Source organism: Rhipicephalus microplus, chromosome 2 (genome assembly GCF_043290135.1).
Source record: "Rhipicephalus microplus isolate Deutch F79 chromosome 2, USDA_Rmic, whole genome shotgun sequence".
NCBI lineage: Eukaryota > Metazoa > Arthropoda > Arachnida > Ixodida > Ixodidae > Rhipicephalus > Rhipicephalus microplus.
This window is the reverse complement of record NC_134701.1, coordinates 37,349,718-37,374,000: the sequence shown is the minus strand read 5'-3', so window position 1 is coordinate 37,374,000 and position 24,283 is coordinate 37,349,718. Positions and strand designations below refer to the sequence as shown.

The 24,283-nt window shown below is 44.7% G+C and overlaps 1 protein-coding gene across 5 annotated transcripts in view; it reads right to left on the bottom strand.

Annotated features, from left to right (window-relative positions):
* Window positions 1–24,283, bottom strand: part of ric8a (ric8 guanine nucleotide exchange factor A) — a 401,642-nt gene that overhangs the window by 45,374 nt on the left and 331,985 nt on the right. For all 5 annotated transcript variants that reach the window (XM_075886381.1, XM_075886380.1, XM_075886383.1 and 2 more), the window contains 2 exons: window positions 20,287–20,348; window positions 837–1,181 (listed from right to left, as the gene is read on the bottom strand). In XM_075886381.1, coding sequence (XP_075742496.1) covers window positions 837–1,181; window positions 20,287–20,348 — 407 coding nt within the window. The remainder of the gene's footprint in view (window positions 1–836; window positions 1,182–20,286; window positions 20,349–24,283) is intronic.

Sequence of the window (24,283 nt, the reverse complement as noted above, 5' to 3'; positions counted from 1 at the left end):
CTGATGTCCCTTAACATAAAGAAAACTTGTGTCGTTTCCTTCCATCGCCGTCAACCCTATTCCTCCAATAAATGCTTCTTATTTGATTCTGAAATAACAGCAGCTCATTCATGTAAATACCTCGGTATCACTCTAACTTCAGATCTGACCTGGTCATCCCACATTATGAACATCACTAATGACGCCAACCGCGTGCTTGGCTATTTCCGAAGAAACTTACGTCTAGCCCCACCTTCTGTTAAACTTTTAACCTATCTAACACTAGTCCGCCCGAAGCTAGAATACGCATGTGCCATCTGGGATCCCCATCAAATAACTCTTATTAAAATGCTTGAAACTACCCAAAATCGTGCAGCCAGATTCATTTATTCTGACTATTCCTATCTTATCAGCGTCACCAAACTAAAATCTCAAGCTAACATGGTTAACTTAGCTTCACGCCGCAAAATTTCAAGACTGTGTTTGTTTCACACATTTTATCATGCATTGCACCTAAACCATGTTATCGTTCCCGCCCATCGTCTTTCATGCCGTATCAGCCATTCAAAAGCGGTTTATCCACCCCGTGTGCATACCACTGCCCATCACTCTTCATTTTTTGTGCAAACATCAACAGAATGGAACGATCTTCCTGCTGACATCATGCACCACTCCAGCATCGCCCATTTCAAAGAAGCTATCGAACAAATCATCTGTTTGTGAACTGTCTACCTCCTCATTTAACACCCCTTGACTGGGGCCCTTGAGGTATTATAAATAAATAAATAAATAAATAAATAAATAAATAAATAAATAAATAAATAAATAAATTTGTTTTGAGGCGAATGGGTACAAACCTGGTCAGTTGGTCCATTAGGTTGACAAGCTTCATGGCCTCGTGCTCCTTCTGTTCCTCGCTCATCGCTTGCAAGGGCGGCTCACGTACTGGCTCGTGGCAGCCCAGCACAGGATTGATGTGGTCTCGATGCTTCAGGTACTCTTCCGTGTCGCTGTCCTCAGAGTCGCTTGAGTAGAGCACTCCGGTCACCCTTAGCAACCCTCGCCGAGCGAGTAACCCCGCAGCATTCCCGTAACCAGTGTACTTGATCAGGCGGCCCACCTTCTCCTTGCAGAGCACAAACAGCAGCTCGGCTACCAGCTGCTTCGTGTCAGTGCAAGGAACCGTCATCAATCGCACCAGCCTGCACTCAACATTAGGCTTACTTAGAGATGGGAGATTGTATTTGTACACTAATGCACAGCCTCCCCCGAGTGCCAATAAAATGATGAACTAGACGAAAATGTTATCCACACACCAGAGAACACGTAAAAAAAAAGCAGCACCAAGAATCTCTAGATATGCACCTTTGTTATATGCCGCGTGATTATGACAGCGACACATCATGGTAAAAATGGCATTTCTTATTAGGTGTACATGCAAAAAGAAGTAGCCCTCACAGGTTAGCATGATGTAGCACCTTCTGTGCATGCATCTTTCTTTATTGTGTCTCTTAGGTTTTCGGTGGGAGAAAGTGAGTGCAAACACCGACGTAAACACAGCTTAAGGGTGTTTTATGTTCACCTAGTGACGTTACCGAGGACGTTCAACTTGAAGCAATTTTTGGAGCAGTTTAGAGCTTGTATTTTGGCATATAGGAGCACTCTTGAGCAGCTAATTTGACATCCTAGACTACACTGGATAAGCAAGATGTATTTGCATTCAAACCTCTGTAAATTATTATGGGGCTCTTATGAAAAGCAAGAAGTATATAGATTCATTGAGAAATGCCTTTATATGCACTGCAGAATTGTTCTTTCTCTTTAAAGAGGTTTCTCTCTTTCTCTTTAACAATGAAAATCATCCCAGGGCTACAGAAGGTTTGACTCAATAATGTGAAAATAGGGACATTGAACCGTTTAATGTTCTGAAATGACCTGTTCAGCAAATAGTTTTTATACTACAAGTAGAATAACGGACCAATAAAATTCTAATTTATGAAATGATACTTAAGTACCTCTAGGTAGTTATCAGCAGACATGGGAGACAGATGCCGCGAATTACAACAGCGCCTCAACATCAACATCTTTATTTCTTTTAGTATAGACAAAAACGTCCTCCAGTGTCAAAAGCTGCCGCTAGCAGTTTGACTAGGTTTACAAGGGATTGCACTATAAGCATTAAATGAAACCCGAACAGCGACAAGCCTATGAAATGGTACAGTGCGCTCTGTCCACTTATCACGTGGACAGGCACGCATACATGCACAGAGCTGCCGAACAGGATGCGCACGTGTCAATGGCGATAACTGGATGAAGCGCACTGTACCATCACGAAGGCTTGCCGCTGTTCGGGTTTCATTTTACACTTATAGTACATGACAGTGCGAGAACAACTACTATTTTGGTACAAAACTAAACAACAAATTTGATACTCAGATGCATAATTTACAACAGGATGATTAACATTCTGGCAATAAGATAGGGGCATCCATCAGTAACAATGCAACAACCGCAATGGAACCTCTTATTATCAACCGCAAAGATGTCTTTCAGTCGGTTTGCTGTAAAGTTCTGAACATCTAATAGCAAAACATATTCTTAGTTTTCTTGAGTCTAACCACTTACTTTGCACAAGCCACGATAGGTTTCGGCATGGTCTTTCTGTGACACAATTAGCTGAAACGCCCCAAGATTTCAATAAAAACAGCGATGCCCTTCTGCAGACTGATGTATTCGTGTCAATTTAGGAAAGCCTTTGATAAGGTCGCTCATAGTGAATTACTTTTCAGGCTTGAAAAATTAGGAATAAGCAAAGAAGTATTAAAATGGATAGAGGCCTATTTATCCGCACGTCACAGGCTGTAAAAATTGAAAACTACACTTCAAGACCACTAACCGTGTACTCGGGCGTTCCCTAGAGATCCGTTTTAGGACCAATTTTTTTATGATATTTGTTATTGATATATGTTCAATAGTTGAGGCTCCTACTAAAATGAAAATGTTTGCAGATGACTGCTTGGTTTATTCCCCAGTTACTTGCCAAGGTGACCAAATTAATCAGAACAGGCGCTTATAGGCATTAGATCAGTGGTGTATAATATGGGACATGGAAATAAACTATAGCAAGACGACATTTACGCATATTCACTCTAGTGGGTGGGAATTGTCATTCATGTAGCTCATCAGAAGTCACCCTTTAAATAATTCCGCTTGTTTCAAATACCTAGGAGTTAGTATTATGCACACATTGAAATGGCACTCGCATATCGATAACATCTGTTCTAAGGCGAACAAAAAACTGTATTTCCTATAGAAAAAACTGGAACATGCCACACTAGATGTAAAACTAACTGCTTACAAAACATTCATACGTCCTGTCTTGGAGTACGCTAGTATTGTGTGGTCACCTCACCAAAAGGTGTTGTGGACAAAAATTGAAAAAATAAAAAAATTAGCAGTCCTTTTCATAAGCGGTAGATACCAATGCACACACTCAGCCATAGCTTTGTTGAAGTCCTGTGGACTTGAGTCCTTGGAATATCGCAGGTGCAAACATCACCTAAAATTTCTTTTTAAGATTATAAGTGGGCAAACAAAAATAAATAAGGATTTATATCTTCAGCCCCCTGGAAGACGAAGTGATCGTCTTAATAATAGTAGTGCAATTCAACCTTATTTCACACGCACGAATGCTTTCCGCCACTCCTTTTTCGCAGACACAATAGATATGTGGAATAGTTTACCCAATGCTGTTGTGCGACAAACAACATCAGTGAATTTCGAAAATACATTTGACAGTTTTCTTTGTAGTGATGTGTGCCAAATTCTGTTGTGAGTATTTATTCGTTGATTTTTACGTTATAGTCACTGTTGTTTGTTTCTTATTTTTCTGTAGTTGGTTATTCATCTCATATTTATATGTGCTTTTTAATTTTTCTTTTTTGTGCAAACGTTATGTACTTTGTGACACCCTCCCTGTAATGACCCCAAGCACGGGGTTGACAGTATCAAATAAATAAATAAATAAACATTAAACGACAGACATGCTTGCACAAATAGCAAAGCAATCAAACAAAACATGATCGTTTTGTATACATTGTCATACATGAATACACCGAGCACATGCTTACATGTTAATGAAATGCATCTTCAATTATTTGCAATAAAATATAGTAGCATAGATACTAGTACATAATTAGCCACTAGATCCTAATAATAATAATGAAAGCTACTAGATAATCTAGTAGCCTTAGAAGACCCTAGTTGCCAGGCAAGATAGAAATCCCAGGAAGCTGTCGCCGTGAGGAGGTACATTTGTCACTGCCCCTACTGTAACAAAAGTCACAAGACAAGGAAATGTCTAGCGTAGGCCGAACATGTGCCACATGCCAGTGTACTGCAGAACAAAAAAAAAAAAAGCATTCAGGAGGTTCACTGCACATCCCAAAATGAAGCGGAATTGGATGACAAATTCCAGTTTTTCACCTTAAGCATAAACGATGTATCTATGGACAAAGACTGGATAATCACGGCAATGCTGTCTAAATGCTACATACGCATGAAAATTGACACTGGAGTACAGGCAAAATTGCTTCCTCACGCCCCTTCTATAAAGGTGAGCTAAGCAGCAAAAGAAGGTGTCGTGTACTATCGTCTACTCTCCTGATGAGCTACGACAATGAAGTGATGAAAGACTGCGGGACCGTGACGCTTTCAGTGCGGACGAGGAACCGACTGATTTCTTTGTGGTCAAGAAAGAGAAGCAGGTGCTACTGGGCCTTCAAGCTTGTGAAGGTTTCGGAGTTGCTTCAAGGGTACAAACAGTTGAAATTCGTGCTGATTTGAAGACTCAAGTTCTCGGAAAATTTCCACAGCTTTTTGAAGGCCTAGGCTGCCTAAAAAAAAGCTACAGTCTACAGGTAAATGAAGAAGCTGATTCAGTGTTGCTGCCCTCACGCCGAATTCTACATGAGCTTCGTGAACCACAGAGCCTAAAACTGGCCCACATGGAACGTCAAATAATTATCCGAAAGATGCAGGAGGTTGCCGTAAGGGTGTAAGGGTGAGTCCCCTTGCTACTGTCCGCAAAAAAAAAAAAAAAAAGTTGCTCGAATCCCAAGCACGTCAACAAAGGCGTGAAGCATGACTTCCATCAGATACCTTGAAGAGTCCAAGCTTGCAAATGCACAGGTTTTCAGCTAGCTAGATAAGAACTGTGGGTTTCATCAAATTCCCTTAGATGGAAAGACATCCTAAGCCAGCACTGTCGTGTAGCCGGCACGGCGACACGTGAAAGTAACCACGCTACACCACAGTACCATCCATGACAATAACCCAGTTTAATCAGCGAGTATCGTTTATATACACACGAGCGCAGTGACGCCATCTATTGTGAGTCCAATGACTCAGAAAGCCATCTGGTGTAAACGCACAACACTACATCTATCCCCTCCCTTGATAATAGAACACAGATTATGTGCATATAAAAGAAACAGTCACTACCCGTGACAGAAAACTATAGTAAGTCTTCACTGTAAACAAGTCACTGCACGTAGTTCCCGAGTCTCTCTGGAGGTCTTCGCTCCCGTGTAGAGCTGATGAACGACCTCTGGTTCGTCGGCACGATGAGCACCCAGTCCTGCCGTCGTGTTCCCCGTTGGTGGAGGCCGTGGTGGGCTTGGCGTATGAGGAGGCAGTGCTGACCCCCCCGGAGACTGTGCAGCTTCCTGCATTGGGATATTTTGGGTCGTGTGGCTCTTTGCCTTCGAGGACGGTTTTCGCGCTGTGGCGTTTTTTGCCGACCCGTCTGTCTCCATGTCCGCCCACAGCGGTTCTTGTCTTGCCCCCGTTTCTTCGTGAACAGCTTCATGGGGTACAGCCGACAGTTGGGAGGCATTCCAGGTACGGCCGTCCTCCAAGTGGAATGACCATCGTCCTACCCGCCTCAGTATTTTGAGTGGAGCCCCAAAACTAGGGGTGCCTTTTATTCCAGGTACCGGGCGTTTCACCCGTACGTAAGCCCCCACTTTAAATTTGGGCTCCCGGGCTGCTCTTCGTTTGTCTGCATACGCCTTATTTCTTTGTTGGTATTCGCAGACACGACGCCGAAGTCTACGCAGTTCACGTGCAGGATGGGTGCCGAAATCCGCTGATGGCTGGCCAACAACATCTAATGATGTCCTCATGTGGCGGCCATGAAGCAACACTGCTGGAGAGATGCCAGTGGCGCTGTGGGGTGTGGCTCGGTAAATACCCAGGTACTCTATAACTGTGGTCTTGATTGGTCGCTGCTCTAGGAGAGCTAGTTGTATATACGATTTCAAGACCCTGTTGAATCTTTCCACTAAGCCATTGGCTTGAGTGTGGTAAACTGCCGAGAAGAAATGCTTGATGCCCCTGTCTGCAAGGAAGCACTCGAATTCACTCGACGTAAACTGTCGGCCGTGATCTGAGACTAGTTCAGTCGGGTAACCCTCTCGCGCAAAGACAGCAAGCAGAAAGTTGATCACCGTGCGAGAAGTGATGTCACTGCAGAACGCAATCTCTGGCCATCTGGAGAAGTAGTCCACTACCACGATGACAAATCGACAGTCGGCCGGTGCACGTTCAAAGGGGCCCATGATGTCTATTGATATTTTGTCCCAAGGCCTGTCGGGAAGCGGGACAGGCTGTAGTGGGGCTTGCCAGTTTTTGACACTCTTGTCCGAGGCTTGACAGGTGCTGCAACCCCAGACGGCGGCCTCCACATGCTTGTCAAGGCAAGGCCACCAGTACTTTTTCCTGATGCGCTGCTTAGTCTTCACAATTCCCTGGTGTGACTCATGAGCTAACTGGATGCATGTATCCCTTAGCTTGGCAAGCACTACAACGCGTTCTGTGCGCAGAAGCAACCCATCTACTACCGAGAGCTCGTCTCGTATTTCGTAGTACGGAGTCAGTTCTGCGGCAAACCTTTTCCTTGTTGGCCATGATGACTGGATAAATTGCATTACCTGCCGTAGTATGTCATCCTCCGCGGTAGCAACCTGAAGATTCTCCCGATGTACAGACGATGTAACCAAGGACACAACCTCTTCATCAACATGGAAGCCCCCTTCTGTGTCTGGCACGGGCAGTCTGGACAAGGCATCTGCTACCTGGTTGTGGGCTCCGCTGCGGTACTGTATTTTGAAGTTGTAGCGCAGCAGTCGTGCGGTCCACCTTGCAATACGAAGTGGCCGCTGTCCTGTGCTACGGGATGAGAGCAGTGCCACCAAAGCCTGGTGATCCGTCAGAAGAGTAAATGATCTGCCCCAGAGGTAAACGTGCCACTTCTCGCAGGCCCACAGACAGGCAAGAGCCTCGCGCTCTCCGGCCGAGTATTCTGTCTTTGTTAATGTCCGCGATGCAAATGCCACAGTACGCACATGGGACCCCTCCACTTGCTGCAGTACGGCACCGAGACCGTACGCAGAGGCATCTGTTGCGACAATGACGGGTAGCGTCGGGTCAAACATTTGGAGGACCTTGTGGGATGCTAGAAGTCTTTTTACTCCCGTGAAGCTCTCTTTCGCAGCGTCATCCCAGTCGAAGTGCACGTCTTTGCGAAGTAGACGACGCATTGGCTCTACTTGCGCGGCACGAATTCGGAATAGTATTCAACTAGCCCCAAAAAGGAGCGTAGCGAGGCTGCATCTCTAGGCGCAGGAGCATTGATGATTGCATCAATCTTGGTCTGAAGCGGTGCCATACCCTCTGCGCTGACGCGATGTCCTAAGAACGACAGCTCCGACGTGTTGAAGACGCATTTTTCATTGAGCTTGAGCCCAGCTTCTGCTATTCGTTCCAGCACTTGCTCCAGGTTTTGCCTGCGTTCGCTCTCCGTCTTGCCAAAAATGATTATGTCATCCAAGTAGCATAAGACCCCTTTGCAACCTCCAAGAATTTTGGTCATGATCTGCTGAAACGCAGCTGGTGCCGATGCCAACCCGAAGCAGACCCTCTTGAATCTAAAGAGGCCATCGTCAGTTATAAATGAAGTTAGGTTCCTGGTGTCTGGGTGCAGCACAACCTGGTAGTAGGTTGATGCCAGGTCCACCTTGGAAAAGCAGTGGGCTCCATTGAGGGCATGAAGCAGCTCCTCCATATGAGGCAAAGGGAAGTTGTCTGCTACTATAGCTTTGTTGGGTTTTCGGAGATCGACACACAGTCGAATGCTACCATCTGCTTTGCGGGCTGCTACAATAGGAAATACCCACTCGGAAGCATTGACTCTCTCAATGACATCAGCAGCAAGTAGCTTCTCAATCTTGTCAAAGACCGGCTGGCGGACTGAAAATGATAGGGGTCTCAGCTTCTGTGCGACTGGCGCGATGGAAGTTTTCATCTTAACTTTGTGTTGCACACCTCTTACAAGTCCCAGGCCAAGCAAAAACAAGTGGCCAAACTTGGTCCACAGTGTTGGCGGCATTCCAAACTTGGGAGGGCCAAGGGGTTTTTCATGCCTGGGGCTTTGGGGAAGGCCTGAAATTGCTGGAAGCTCTTGGCATTCCTGCGTGGACATTTGCAGGCAGCGCGATTCCTCTCCCATGATGCGAAGGCCAAGGGCTTGAACAGCATCCAGGCCAAAGAGAGATGTACCACATGGTGTAACATGAAAAGTTACAATGGCTTCTTTCCCCTTGTATGTGACTATGGCGTGAAATGACCCGAGAACGGGAATCTTCCTGCGCGAAAAATCCAGCAATGTAAGATTGGAACTTGTCAGTTGTACTGCGTTTGCGAACAAGCCGTGGAATTGGTGCTCACCCATAATAGACACGGCCGAGCCTGTGTCCACCAAAAAGTTCATGGTATGCACCCGTGTCGTCGCGGTAACTGACGCGACATTGACATCCACATAGACGCCTGTGCTCTTATCAGTACGGACCGCCAAGATGCTTATGACACTGGTAGCATCCTCTTCCGGAACGATTTCCTGGACCTCTGCAGAATACCCTTCTCGGCCGCGACGGTAGCTGCGTCATGCTCTCTTAAAATGGCCGCGGCATCCGCAGGCAAAACATGTGCGACCACGCGCGGGACATTCCGTAGGCGAACACCGTGCTGTGCCGCAGTTTCTGCAGGAATTTACATTTCTAGGCCCGGGGACAGCAGCGGAGGCGGCATTCATATCAGGTGAAGGTGCGCTGTACGCGCGTGAGCAGCTGAAGTGGCGACGGCCCGGGAGGCGTGTGCCATTATCGTCGTTATCTCGTCGATCACAACACAAGCGCTTACAGCGCTTGTGTTGTGTGTTCTTTTTAATAGTGGCTGCGCTTCCTAGCAAAATGGATCTGCACCTTTGCCATGCCATTTGGAAAGTATCACTTTTTAAGGCTGCTTCTCGGATTGATATATGGTGTTTAACGTCCCAAAACCACCATATGATGAGAGATGCCTTAGTGATGAGCTCCGGAAATTTGGACCACCTGGAGTTCTTTAACAGGCACCTAAATCCGAGCACGCAGGCCAACAGCACTTTCGCCTCCATTAAAAATGCAGCCGCCGCTGCCGGGATTCGATCCCGCGACTTGCGGGTTAGCAGCCGTGTACCTTAGCCGCTACACCACTGCGATGGGGCTGCTTTTCGGAATATGCACTGCTAGGAAAGTATTCCAGTCAGCAATGGGCAACATTTTTTAGTCTAGAAGCCACTCGTGTTTACATTGACGACATACTCATGCGGGGAATAATGCAACAGGAACACAATAAGTGCCGACAAGTAACACTACTGGCAGCGCAGCAAAATCTGCAGAACTAACACTCGATCGTAAAAAGTGTGTATTTGACACAAAAGAGATAAAGTTCTTGAGCGACGTCATTTCAAAGAATGAGATTCGGCCAGACGGAGAGTTAGGAAGATGTGCAGTTAAAATCCCGCCCGCAACGTAAAAAAAAAGGTGTTCAAAAACTACTGGGTGCCGCGAACTACTTCAGAAGATTCATTGCAAACCTCTCTGAAAAGATTAAAAATATGAGAGACCAATTTATTAAAGCATGACAACATGTTTGATTCATCAGCTTGCGATAAAAAAGAGTGGAAAAATCTGTGCAAAGCGTTGTCAACAGCACCCGCGGCAATTTGGTATTTCGAAAGGTTGTTATAGTGAAAGCCCAGAAATAAACCATATATACTTATTTTCCACCGACCAAAACGACTTACCTTTAAAACAGTGGGTCCTTGAACTCGTTTTTCATGAGAAAAAACATGTACAAGAGAACACTAAAAAATGCACGTTCACTTAAAGAAGTCTGATTTTTTTTTTTGACTCGTGCAGTATAAGCTTTGCAGCACGATGGCCTCCAGCTGATCCACATTCTTGCAGTGCGATCCACTTTCACTCTTAGGAAAAACTGCTTCCACTTTTTTGTCGCAAAAACAGATGAACTTAGTAGTAACGCAGCGCGAATGCCAACTTGCTTTGCGGACGCGATAAGTAATCACCGCAAAGAGATGAAAATGACTCTGGAGCCCATATGACTCCTGGAGCCCTATATGACTCCTGGAGTCCAGATAGAAATGACTAAGATAAGAAAAAGCAGAAGCATCGCGGCTGTCATCGCCTCTTCAAAAGAAACGAAAGAGCTAAAAAAGAAAATTCCTCACGTTTCGTTTTCTTCTTCCTCGCTGTCTCAGGTTTTCCGCAACTATACTTCCAGCTCCAAAACTCCCACTCTGCCGTCGACCTTGCCCTCCCGTGTTGCCCTCTCTCCTCGCCTCGGCGCTTGTAAACCTACAGCGTCGGCCTTTCAGCAGCAACAAAAAAGAAACAGTCGTCCTTTCGTTTATTCTTCTCCTCCGCACTAATGCACGTGTTCCAAGAAGCAAGGTGTCCGTTCGGTGTATAGCTCGGCATACTCACTCATGAGTACACTCAGTCACACTCACTCTTACTCATTTGAACGAGGTGAGTGCGAGTATGAGTGAGTATGAACGTGAGTGAGTACTCTGAGAGTGAGTAGAAGTGAGTATGAACGTGAGTACTCATGAGTGTTAGTAGGAGTGAGTATAAAAGTGATTGATTGATGTGTGGGGTTTAATGTCCCGAAACCACCATATGATTATGAGAGACGCCGTAGTGGAGGGCTCCGGAAATTTCGACCACCTGGGGTTCTTTAACGTGCACCCAAATCTGAGCACATGGGCCTACAACATTTCCGCCTCCATCGGAAATGCAGCCGCCGCAGCCGGGATTTGAACCCGCGACCTGCGGGTCAGCAGTCGAGTACCTTAGCCACTAGACCACCACAACGGAGCAACGTTCTTCTAGATGAACGAGCTCCCACTGCTCATACACTCTTCCACGGATGTAAAGTACAAAAATTTTAATATTGTTCCATATACCTAGTGCTAGTTTTCCCAGATTTCATTTCGCCATGTCTAGACACAGGCGGGCTCGGTGGCTGAGCCACCGAACAGTCATCTAACCCACTCCTGTTTGCCATGCAGGTGTACGCAATGCTTGCCATTCCCGCACTTGCCTCTGCTTCACTGGGCACAGTACTTCACAGACCAGCAGCCTACGAGCTGTTGTCGCTCGATATCAGCACGGATACGCCTACCTAGTGTGGCTTCAACATCGTTGCGCTGGCCTGTCAAGCGACGCCCCCGCCCGAGGAACTATGGTATCAGCAGCCACTGGCAGCCCAATCATCATCAGCATCACGAACAGCTATAAAACTGGAAAATTGCTGCACGACGCATTGTGGGCTTGGTGGCTATACCACGAAACGGTCATCTAAACTGCTCCTGTTTGCTATGCAGGTGTTTGCAATGCTTGCCATTCACGCACTTGCCTCGGCTTCACTGGGCACAGTACCTCACAGACCAGCAGCCTGCGAGCCGTTGTGGCTCAATATCAGCTCCGATACGCCTACTTAGTGTGGCTTCAACATCGATGCGCTGGCCTGTCAAGTGGCGCCCCCGCCCGAGGAACTATAGATTCAGCTGCCACTGGCAGCCCAATCTTCATCAGCATCACCAAAAGCTATAAAACTGGAACATTGCTGCACGATGCAGTGTGGGCTTGGTGGTTATGCCATGGAACGGTCATCTAACCCGCTCTTGTTTGCTATGCAGGTGCTTGCGATGCTTGCCATTCACGCACTTGCCTCTGCTTCACTGGACACAGTGCCTCACAGACCAGCAGCCTGCGAGCCATTGTGGCTCAGTGTCAGCGCAGATACGCCTACCCAGTGTGGCTTAAACATCAATGCGCTGGCCTGTCAAGCCACGGCCTTGCCTGAGAAACTATGGATTCAGCTGCCACTGGCAGCCCAATCTTCATCAGCATCACCAAAAGCTATAAAACTGGAACATTGCAGCACGACGCACTGTGGGCTTGGTGGTTATGCCATGGAACGGTCATCTAACCCGCTCTTGTTTGCTATGCAGGTGCTTGCGATGCTTGCCATTCACGCACTTGCCTCTGCTTCACTGGGCACAGTACCTCACAGACCAGCAGCCTGCGAGCCATTGTGGCTCAGTGTCAGCACAGATACGCCTACCCAGTGTGGCTTAAAATTCGATGCGCTGGCCTGTCAAGCCACGGCCTTGCTCGAGGAATTATGGATGCAGCTGCCACTGGCAGCCCAATCTTCATCAGCATCCCCAACAGCTATAAAGCCAGAACACCACCACGCGGCACACTGTGGGCTCGGTGGCTGTGCCACGAAACGGTCCTCTAACCCATTCCTGTTTGCCATGCAGGTTGGTAGAAAAAGTGCTTTGTTTTGAAAAAAATCAAGTAATTACTGTCTGGGCCAGCTGAGAGCTTGTAGTACTGTGTATGCGTGGTTTTTGAATGTATTGATGATATTCACTCTTTATTACTGCTACTGTCAGTGGAAAAAAAAACCAATCAAGGGCCTACTGATTCTGTAATTCTTGCTGAGCTAAAAAAAGTATCTACCGCGCAGTCTGCACTTCTGTCTAAAGTGCAAGACTTAAAACTGCAACTCCACGCTACGGAAAAAACTATTCGTAGCTTAAGTAATTGAATAGCACAGTTTGAGAAGCACTACAAAAGTAACAAAACCCTTTCACCCGTACAGTCAGAACTAGTGACATTACAGACCTATACAGCTGCCACAAGCTGTCACAATAAAACTTTAGAGGCCCCTTTTGAGGAGGCTGAAAATCGCGTATGATGCAACAACCTGCTATTCCACGGACTCCCAGATACTAACCACTCTGAAAATTTTTCGTTATTTGAAGGTTTAATTATGCACCTCTGTGGTAAGCACTTAGACATAAAAATTTACACGAAGGAAATTGAAAGGGCACATTGGCTTGGCCGCTGCAAGGCTGGCCTGCAGCGTCCTGTCATAGTAAAATTTTGATCTTTCCAAACTAAAGAGGAGATCCTTTGTAACAGCAGAAAACTGAGAGATACTAGTTTTGCAATCAGGCAGGATTTTTCACGTTCGGTCCAAAATGCATGAAAACACCTTATCGCTTTCGCTAGAAACAAGTAGACCATTTTTTCATGCCCTTACAATTGTTTTTTTCTTGGCTCAAAGCATCATGCCTTCGATGAGGTATTGCAAACTATAGCAACCCATAGCAACCCATGCAGTCTCGCCAAGTGCCACACCGCCCCCATAATGACGCCCGAGCGAATTTCTCAACTTACATGATCTACACTAATGCGCGCAGCTTTCTTTTAAAACGCGAGGAAATACATAGTCTTGTCTCGTCATCTAGCAGCGATATAGTTGTGTCACCGAAGTGTAGCTTTTTCGTGACATCACAGACGATAAAATCCTGACTGATTTCCCGAACTTCGACACGTTTCATAACAATCGTAAGGGTGCCCATGGGGGACGTGTTCTAATCACCACTAGTAAGCTACCCTCATGCTTAGTCGTCGACAGTACGACTGACCTAGAAATCCTATTGCTTCTCATTCATTCTTGATTAATTGATTGATTATTTATTTATTTATTTATTTATTTATGCCATACCCACAGCACCACATCGCATTACAGTGGAGGGGGGGGGGGGGAATCAAAGAAGAATTCAAAGCATACAGTTGATAACAATCCCTAGCAGCATCAGGAAAACAAATAAATACATATACAAGAAGATCATGAGTGTACACTAATGTGCACCATAGTGAATCATTGTGCAAAAATAAAAAAACAAGATTGCAAGTAAATAAGAATACATTAATTATTTAACAATAAAGTGTATCATAGTGATAAAAGCATATTTACATAAACAAGAATGCACAATAAAGGAAAATACAAGTACAAGCATATAGCAGTCATCACTAGCAGTAACCTGAGCCAACAGCAACTCTAAAACAAGAATTATTTTTTTATTTTAGCAGTGCAAAAAATATGTCATTGGACGATATAGGTAGTTGCGACAGACTTGTCTAATTGATTCCAGTCCCGTATTGTTCTAAAAAAAAAAAAGACTTGCTAAAGAAATGTATTTTGCAGGGAAATTCCATAACCTTATTCTCATGGTCAACTCTATGGGAACAGTAATTAGGTTCTTGAACTTGAACTGGTATAGCGCATTACGGGGAAGAAGAAACGGCCGAGCAGACCGACACAAGAGGACATGGTTGATTTGTGGGGTTTAACGTCCCAAAACCCCCATTTGATTATGAGAGACGCCGTAGTGGAGGGCTCCGGAAATTTTGACCACCTGGGGTTCTTTAACGTGCACCCAAATCTGAGCACACGGGCCTCCAACATTTCCGCCTCCATCAGAAATGCAGCCGCCGCAGCCGGGAATCGAACCTGCGACCTGCGGGTCAGCAGTCGAGTACCTTAGCCACTAGACCACCGCGGCGGGGCAACACAAGAGGACAGAGCGCTAACTTCCAACTAGGTGCCTTTATGTAAAGATGCCTATCAATGCCAACTTTTGAATGGAAGATGTTGTGAAAAAACTTCAAGCGAAGTCTGCGTCTTTGACAATCTAGTGTATCCCATTGCAATGTGGGGTTTAAAGTCACCAAACTGCCATATGATTATGAAAGATGCCGTACTGGAGGACTCCGGAAATTTTGACTATTTGGGGTTCTTTAACGTGCACCCAAATCTGAGCAAACGTGCCTACAACAAAATGCAGCCGCCACAGCCGGGATTAGATCCCGCGACCTGCTGGTAAGCAGCCGAGTACCTTAGCCACTAGACCACCGCGGCGGGGCTTCTCATTCGTTATATACCACTAAGTTTGGTACATAAAGTATGTTATCGGCCCCCAAAAAGCAACCAAGACTTTCCACAGAAATTTAACAACATATTGAACGACCTCAACTTGAAACATTACAATGCGTGCATCATATTTTTCAGCGACTTTACCTATTTCAACATTGATTGGCAAGATCAAGCAGCTTTGTCAGGAACATGCACGGAAGCAAAAGATTTTATCACCATCATCATATCAGCCTGACTACGTCCACTGCAGGACAAAGGCCTCGCCCATGCTCCGCCAGTTAACCCGGTCCTGTGCATGCTGCTGCCAATTTATACCCGCAAACTTCTTAATTTCATCTGCCCACCTATCCTTCTGTCTCCCCCTAACCCGCTTGCCTTCTCTGGGAATCCAGTTAGTTACCCTTAACGACCAGCGGTTATCCTATCCACGCGCTACATGCCCAGCCCATGTCCATTTCTTCTTGATTTCAGCTATGATATCCTTAACCCCAGTTTGTTCCCTAATCCACTCTGCTTTTTTTCTTGTCTCTTAAGGTTACACCTACCATTTTTCCTTCCATTGCTCACTGCGTCGTCCTCAATTTAAGCTGAACCCTCTTTGTAAGTCTCCAGGTTTCTGCTCCGTAGCTAAGTACTGGCAAGATACAGCTGTTATATACCTTTCTCTTGAGGGATAGTGGCAATCTACCAGCCATAATTTGAGAGTGCTTGCCAAATGTGCTCCACCCCATTCTTATTCTTCTAGTTACGTCAATCTCGTGGTTCGTCTCCGCGGTTATTACCTGCCCTAAGTAGACAGTCTTTTACAACTTGAAGTGCACTGAAGAAGAATGGCGATTTGGGCTAGTTGGTTGGAATTCATGATAATAAGGGTTGCAGCGCGAGCACGAATGTGCTAGAAGAAACAGACGAAAGTCGAGGTACGGAAGGCAAAGAGGACAACACGAGCGCTGACTACCAACTGTGAATACCAACTGCGAAAGCGAATAATAAAATTCAGTTGGTAGTCAGCGCTCGCGTTGTCCTCTTTGCCTTCCGTACCTCGACTTTCGTCTGTTTCTTCTAGCACATTCGTGCTCGCGCTGCAACCCTTATTATCTTGCAGTGCACTATTACCTATCTCGAAGCGCTGCTCTTTTCCGAGGTTGTTGTAAATTACTTTCGTTTTCTGCAGATTCATTTTAAGACCCACCTTTCCGCTCTCCTTGTCTAACTCCATAATCATGAGTTGCAATTCGTCCCTCGAGTTACTCAGCAATGCAATGTCATCGGCGCAGCGCAAAGATTTCATCAATGTCTGCCTAAACTTCAACATCACACAGCTGGTGTTGGAGTCAACTCGTGTCACAAATAGTTCAGTGAACATATTAGACTTGATATTAACAACTCATCCTGAAAGCTTATCTTCACTTGAATACATGCATGAAATCAGCAATCATAAGGTTATACACTCGGTCTTCAGTTTTAGTTTTGCCCAGCCCAATTCAATCGAAGACTATCAGTCTGTATGATAAAGGGAGCTACGAGGCAATCGACAACGAGCTTCAGGGCTTTTTACCAGGCTTTGAAGCTCGTCTTTCAAGTAGATCAGTGGAAGACCACCGGACAATTTTCAAAAACAAAATAGTGGAGTTAGGAAGAAAGCTTATACCTAGAACTTAATTACGCGTGCCTTCCCGAAAACCATGGTTCTCAAAAGCCTTGAAAAAAAAAAAAAAAAAACAGCTACTTAGGGCTGCCAAGTTAAAACACAGTGCTCCTGATTAGAAAAAATACCATGCGGCTGAAAAGGCATATTTGCTCGCCTTACGCAGCACTAAGCACTCGTTTTTTCACACGGACCCTTACTCGAGATACTAATAACCCCAGGAAATTTTGAAAATAATTCATCCGCAGGAAACGCACAGCATTACACTGAAAACTAAAGTGGGTGACGATATTGATAATTTTGAAAGCACTGACTTCCTCTGTTCACTCACGAAACCGCTATGCCATTCCCTGTGTTACCGAATTGTGTCCTGTCTTTATGTCACGCATAACAGTAATCCCTGAAAGTATAATGTCTGTCATTGAAAAACTGAAATGGTCTTCTTTGGCAGGTGTGGAGGGAATTAATTATAAAATTCTCAAGAACAATAAATGCATTTCTTCAGTGATTCTGCCGCTGATATTCTCACAATCACTTGACACCGGCCATTTACCAGCCGACTTGAGGATGGGGAAGGTCACTCCGTTCTTCAAATCAGGTAACAAAGACAGCCCTCTAAACTATCGCCTCATTTCTTCAAAAAGCATACCGTGCAAAATCGTGGAGCACGGTCATCCTTACACAAGTCATTCATTTTCTTGTCAATAATAACTTCTTTCACACTGCAAAGCATGAGTTTCGGAAGGGTTATTTTTGTGAAATCCAACTAGCCCTCTTTGTTCAAGATTTGCATGCCAGTCTTGACGCTGATCTGCAAACGGATGCAATATTCTTAGGTTTCTCTAAAGCATTCGATACCATGCCTCATAGGCAGGTCCTAATGAAACTTAGATTTTTAAATATACATCTTGACATAGCAAATTGGATTAAGGAATTTCTAACTAACCGCTCCCAATTTGTCTTTATCGATAAAGTACACTCTAGCCCTTTTTCAGTAGTGTCAGGTGTCCCCCAAGACTCCATTCTCGGGCTCCTTCTCTATTCTCTTCCCGATTTACACAAATGACATAGCTTCATGTGTCCCCTCCTGTATATGTTTGTTCGCCGACGACTGCGTAATATACAGCCCAATCACCAATTTTGTTGATCAAACCGCTGTCCAATATGCTTCGATCGATTTCGGTTTTAAATAAACTTAGGTCCCTGGTTCCAAACTGGTTAAAGCTCCAGCTATATTATTCTTTGGTTCATTCCCATCTACATTACTGTCTTATTTGGGGTCCAAATTCAAAAACCAATCTTGACAGGCAGTTAGTTTTACAAAAAAGGTCTGTACGCTACATAGAAAATCTGCAACCTAGAGAACATACTCCTCCATTTTTTGGCAAGCCTCAGATACTTACTGTCTACCAATTATACAATCTTACACTCAGCTTATATGTCATTAATGAAATAGGAAACATCGTTAGCACTTATATGAAGCATTGCTACTCAAGCGATACTCCCTATGAACTACGCTTTGATCGTTTTCGATTGCCTTTTTTCAGAACAACACATGGTAAGCAAACTTTATCATATCAAATACCTTATCTACTCCACGAAAATAGCTATGTCCGTGAACTTTTGAAAGAACATAACACTAAAAACAGTGTGAAGAAAAAAGTTAACATGTACTTCCTTCCTTGTAAGGAGCCTTAATTGTATTATTTAATACAAATATTTCTTTTGTGTTGTTCGTGCTTTTCCATATTAGATGAAAATTGCTCAATTTCTTTCTTTTCAAATGTATTTATCTATGGTACTTAGTAATTCTGTCAGAAATTTCTCTTTGTTGCATTTTTTATATATATATATATATTATATTGGTACTGCAAATTGGTGATGACTGTAATGAGTTATATCAACGTGTGTCGACATCTGTTATACTTGTTGAATTTGAATTTTGTGTGCACTCATTCAAAAGCAGAATGAAATTTGTATCCTTTGTTCCACTTCACCTGAGCAAATGTATGGGTGGAGGGACCTTAGTCAGGCAGAGGTAATCTGCCTTTAGTCCCTTCAACCTAGGCAATCATTGTTTTTGTCTGAATAAACAGTGAATGAATGAATGAATGAATGAATAAACCACGTTCAAGAATGGTGTGACTTGTGGATGATGAAACTATATCCCAACAAATGCAAGACCGTTTCATTTCACCGCTGCCACAGCCCCTTTCTGTTCCCTTATGTAATTGCTAGCGTTACCCTCAAACACGTGCAGTCATACAAGTATCTTGGTGTCACCATATGTAATGATATGAACTGGTGCACACACATTACTAACATTATATCATCAGCGAACAAATCCCTGGGTTTCCTGAAACATCACCTCCGGCACGCACCTAAAGATGTTAAGCTACAGGCCTACAAGTCCTTTATCCAGTTCAAATTGGAATACCCATCTGCAGTCTGGAGCCCACACTAAGCCTATTTGATCCACTCACTCGAGGCAATTCAAAGCTGTGCCATCAGATTTATTCATTCTTCGTACTTGTACAATACCAGCACAAAAAAGAATCGTCTATTTCAAGCCTTGACATCCACCGCCGCATCTTTAGTCTCAGCCTTTTTCATAAGTCAAGTTTTTTCACAGCATGCTTCATCATCCATACATCGTTCCATCAACCCGCATGTGTCACCGCACATGTCATTCACTTCAAGTTGGCCGGCCATAGATTAAGACTACCACCTTTTCTATGTCTTTCTTTGTATGGATAGCAAAAGACTGGAATGACCTTCCCTATGATGTCAACATTGAATGCCCATCATCATTTTTTGATCGATTATGTGCCCATTTTTTTTTAAATAAAAATTTGTGGCAATAAAAATTTTTCATATATTGACTCACCTTTTATGTAATACCCCCTGGAGGGTTTTTTAAAGTAAATAAAGTCATGTTATAAAGTTAAAAGACATCTTGGAGACACACACGTGGCTATCAGTGAGAATTGCCTTAAATATGTGCCATGAGACGCTTAGAACGAGCTATCAGCAGCATTTCTGGAACAGACAGTGTCCACTGATGGATCGCCAACACACTTTGTCGCTAACGATTGGCCTAGATGCCATGAGCCTTTGCTGAGCTGGCATTTTACCACTAAGAGGACTTGCAGAACAGGAGGCGTGTAGCACCGTGGCTTCTCGGGAAACATGCGCAAGTGCTGTTTATCCAGTGGAAAAACTTAGTCTGAGGTTGCGACAGTGCTGGCCCCCGAGATCAAGCTGGACATGTTTACACAGACCGTTGGCATGTCTGCCAGTGATAGACACCCCAAATTTGGCACTCTGGTGAGGTGTGACCAAATTTTTGTTGATATTCTCGAATGCATCAGGAGTGGAATTACTGCAGTGTCATTTGCGACTACACTCTCCTGTGTAAGTAAAGGGTTTAAACTTTGGAAGTCTAAACATAGCACACTGACCTGTTGCGCAACGTGCTGCCCGATTCAGGGCGTGTCATGACATCCTTAAGTGGTGGCAGCACCTGCAGCATAAAAAAATACATCTTGTTGCCTTTCAATCGCTCTATACAATGCAGGAAGAGCACAGAATGTTGTTTAATAAGAATCAAAGTGAATGCGGAGGCCTAAAGGTTTCCTGCGTCAAAATGTCACATAATGATGATTATCACTGTTCAGTGTTGGTAAGCAAGGTGTGCATTTCAAGAAGGAGAACATCACTGATGCTGAGTCAGTAGAGATCCTGCTCCATTCAGTAGAACGCATAAACACGTGCTGTTGATTTAAGAGAAGTAGACTGCAAGAAAATTACCAAAAGTTGACTCAGGCAAATAACAGAGTGCATGGAAGCAGCGTACAAAGCAAAACCTGTCCTGGGGTATGAAAGGCCTTGCATTAAATGCAGACACCTGAGAAAACTGCTGTTGAATTGAGCATCGTACAAGAGAAGAAAAGCGAGAGGAACTGCTGCATTTAGCAGCACAAAAAAAGGTGGAGAAACATGCCCATGCAGCAGTTACGCCGTGCTGAGGCAAAAGCGGGTTGCTTAAAGGGAGATCTCGTTAGGATGAAAGACTATACAGTCAAACCTCGTTAGTGCACACCCACTTTAAGCATACTAACGGTTAAAACGTAGTTGCAACGAATCCCTGACCGAGTCTCATAGAGACTAATGCATTCGCGGACTGCTTAAGCCATAATGTTCAGCTTATGCCTACCGGTTAGTGCGTACTAACTACGTTAACATTTACTGCTACAAAATTTTACTGCTTCACTGAACTTTGCAGACGCCACAATGAACCGTGAATGATTTTCCGTCATGTTGATAAGTGTGGAGATCTGCCGATAAGTTATTTTGACTTCCACGTGATTGCGACGATGACAATGCGAGTAACCATCGGGGAGAAAAACTAAGGCGAGGTGGCTACCAGCAACAAACGTGCAGGTATGACTTATCGCCCGTGAAAAGCCGTATCACAGTAAACATCCCTGGTTATCTGCTCAGGCATGGGTATGGCGTACCGTCACTTTAGGCCTACTGCACACTTTTAGTAGGTGACTACCTGAACGTGCTGGGCCGCTGATCACTGCTGCTTCGTTTTACGGAACTGTGTTGAAGCACGCATCGCTTTACAGAGACATAAGCAGCCCAATGTCGCGGAGTTTAGGGTTGCAGATCACGGGCACCAAAAAAACTTGCTGTATTATGTCAATATGCGCACCCTACATCGAGCCTGGCACTGTTGTTACCACGCTGCACGCTTTTATTTAGTGACAACCCAAATGCACCTCCGTCCGCTGCCAGAACTGCTAGAACATATTGGAGAGCACATTGCTTGCGAAAAACTTTTCGTCGCGGCGTTACCTCAGCAGGCTACCCGCCGAATCTGTGCATGGCCTGAAGCGGAGAGGGTGTTCTTGACAGCAAAGGGATCGGCAGTCATGGTGTGCACAGAGTAGAGCGAAGCGCTACTCGCAACTAGCCACGCAATAAAAGGTTTGGCTCTTTGCGGCTGTACCGCATTTAAAAAAAAGATAACTGCGTTTTCCCTTTAAAGCAGACCGCAGAACAACCGTACCACGGACAGCCGATTGTGTTCTGTCGCTGTACCATGCTGCATATCGCAGATCCCGCAGCAGTTTCGAAATGCTCATCTGCGCCGCCACTGCGTGCTATCAGGCGGTTGTGCGAGAGTCAGAAACTTTTCTGTACTTTGGCTGAAGGAAAAAAAATGGCTTCGCGTTGAGCGTTTCAGGCAATATTTCCAGTGGCACCGAGTTTCTTCTTTTGTTGGCGGCGATGGCGCATGCCAGGGGATGCAAATTTGTAGCTGGTGGTTAATGCGTAGTACGTTTAGTGCGTAGTTACGCAGTCGTCTCCAGCAGGTACGTATTAACGGGATTTCGCTGTAAAATGCTGCCATTTCATCATGAAAAGTTGAAAGAAATCTCCATAGACTACCTCAAAAGCAGCAGCAGCAAAAGCGAGCATGATTCAAAGGATCCAAAAATGTGTTTAAAAAAAAAGGCTAATTGTGTAGGCACATGTGTTACCCTTGCATATCTGATCAAAAATAGGTGAATCCGTCATGGTGAATCAGTGGCGAGGACATTGATCTGCTGTATTGAAGATGAGTGAATGAGGATGAGGTCATGGTCATCCACCCATGTGAGATGGAGGGAGGCGGGGCTATGACAGCAAAGCCTTCTGAAGAGAGAACCGGTGCACATATGACTTATACGCTTGGTAAGTTCGCCAATCATGCCTGCTATCGGTAACCTACCTGCTGATGTGATGTGAAAGTGGTATAGATACTAGTACTATTGTAGCTTTCTTTTGCATTAAAGACGTGGTTTGCCAACTGTGAACAACGGCAGCACACGTAGCAGCCACACTCGCATCAGAGAAACGATCTAAGAACAACTGCAGAGCTACCACCACTGGAATTACTGCCTGCGTCGCTCTGAGGCAGTCGATACTCTCACCTGCCTTTCTAGAATCGTGCACTGCATTTCTAGCTACCATAACCACTCTATCATAATGAAGGCATCTTACATGAACATGTGCTTTATCACCATTACGTGATGGCAATGATACTGCGTCTGATATTAAACGCAAAGCATTTCTTTGGATACTGTGTATATCTATATATCCATGCGTACGTCCATCGGTTTGTCCATCTGTCTGGCCGTCTGGGTGCTCTCGTGATGACCCCTTTAAATTGGGGTAAACCGAATTTAGAGTGAGAGAGCAAGGTGGTTAAAAGAATATAACTCACTGGTCCTGACATGAATAATATCACAAACGCATCGCATATGCTGTCAAACCCTTTTTGCCAGACGGTGCCACATACCTGCAGAAGGGTTATGTGCCACAGGTATGCGGGTATGTGCCACAGGTGATTGACAGTTTATACCTACACAGAAACACCGAGAAAATACATGGGTGAGAGTTAAGAAAAAGCTGACATTGGCAGCGTTGACCCGATGAATGCAAAGAATAAATGTCAGGGTCCCAGCAGGAATCAAACCTCAGCATTCCGCATGGCAATCAAGTATTCTATCATAGAGCCACGCCAAGTTTTAGAACTACTTTTCAAATAGACCCTAGTGTTCGTGAAACATTATTTGTGGTTGCAGTGCTGGCTATCAAATTTTATAAACATTACATATGGTATGTATTCCTATGATACAACTGTCACGTCGTGTTATTGCCAGTTAGGCACCATCCACTCATGTTGATTTATGCAGCAGTGTCCATGGCTACCATGCTTGCGAGCACCAGCATTTCATATAAACTTGCCAATTATGGTGTTGCTAATATCCATGCTGCTGTTGGCATTGTTACATAACTGTGAAGAGCTGGTGTTATAAAAGATATGTGTCCATTTAACGTGTGTGTGTATGCATATGTACTTATCTTTAGCGCCACTTCGTAACGTATTGCTAAAAAAACAAAAACAACTCAGTCAACTTCTATGCGCACACTTTGCATAATATTGATTCCCAAGGCATGAGGAATCTGCAGAATTTTTCTGATAGGAGGCTGTTTGCCAATGTGGTTTTGATGTCGCTTGCATGCACAGGCGATTCGGACCTGGGCTCGAACCTGGGTGCCCTGCATGCCAGCCCTGTATTATACCACAGAGCCACGCCACTGCTTGGAGCTCTGCTGCAAACTAGCTTTAGGAGGGCTTGATGTCTGGAGAGGAATCATAATATTAAGAGTAATAAAGCATTTTATAACAGCAAAAAAAAAACGAGGTGTCACACAATGTGAATTGCGTAATGAGTGGGTCTTCGAATTCTCCAACCCATTACAAAAGCTTCAGACATAATTTTTCATCATTGTCAGCCACAGCATAAAAAATTGCACAAAATTCCTTGCAAGACTGTAGTGGGTACCACACTTCTTCAAAGAATGAAAAGGATGGCATATCGAAAGCCTGCTTACTACAGA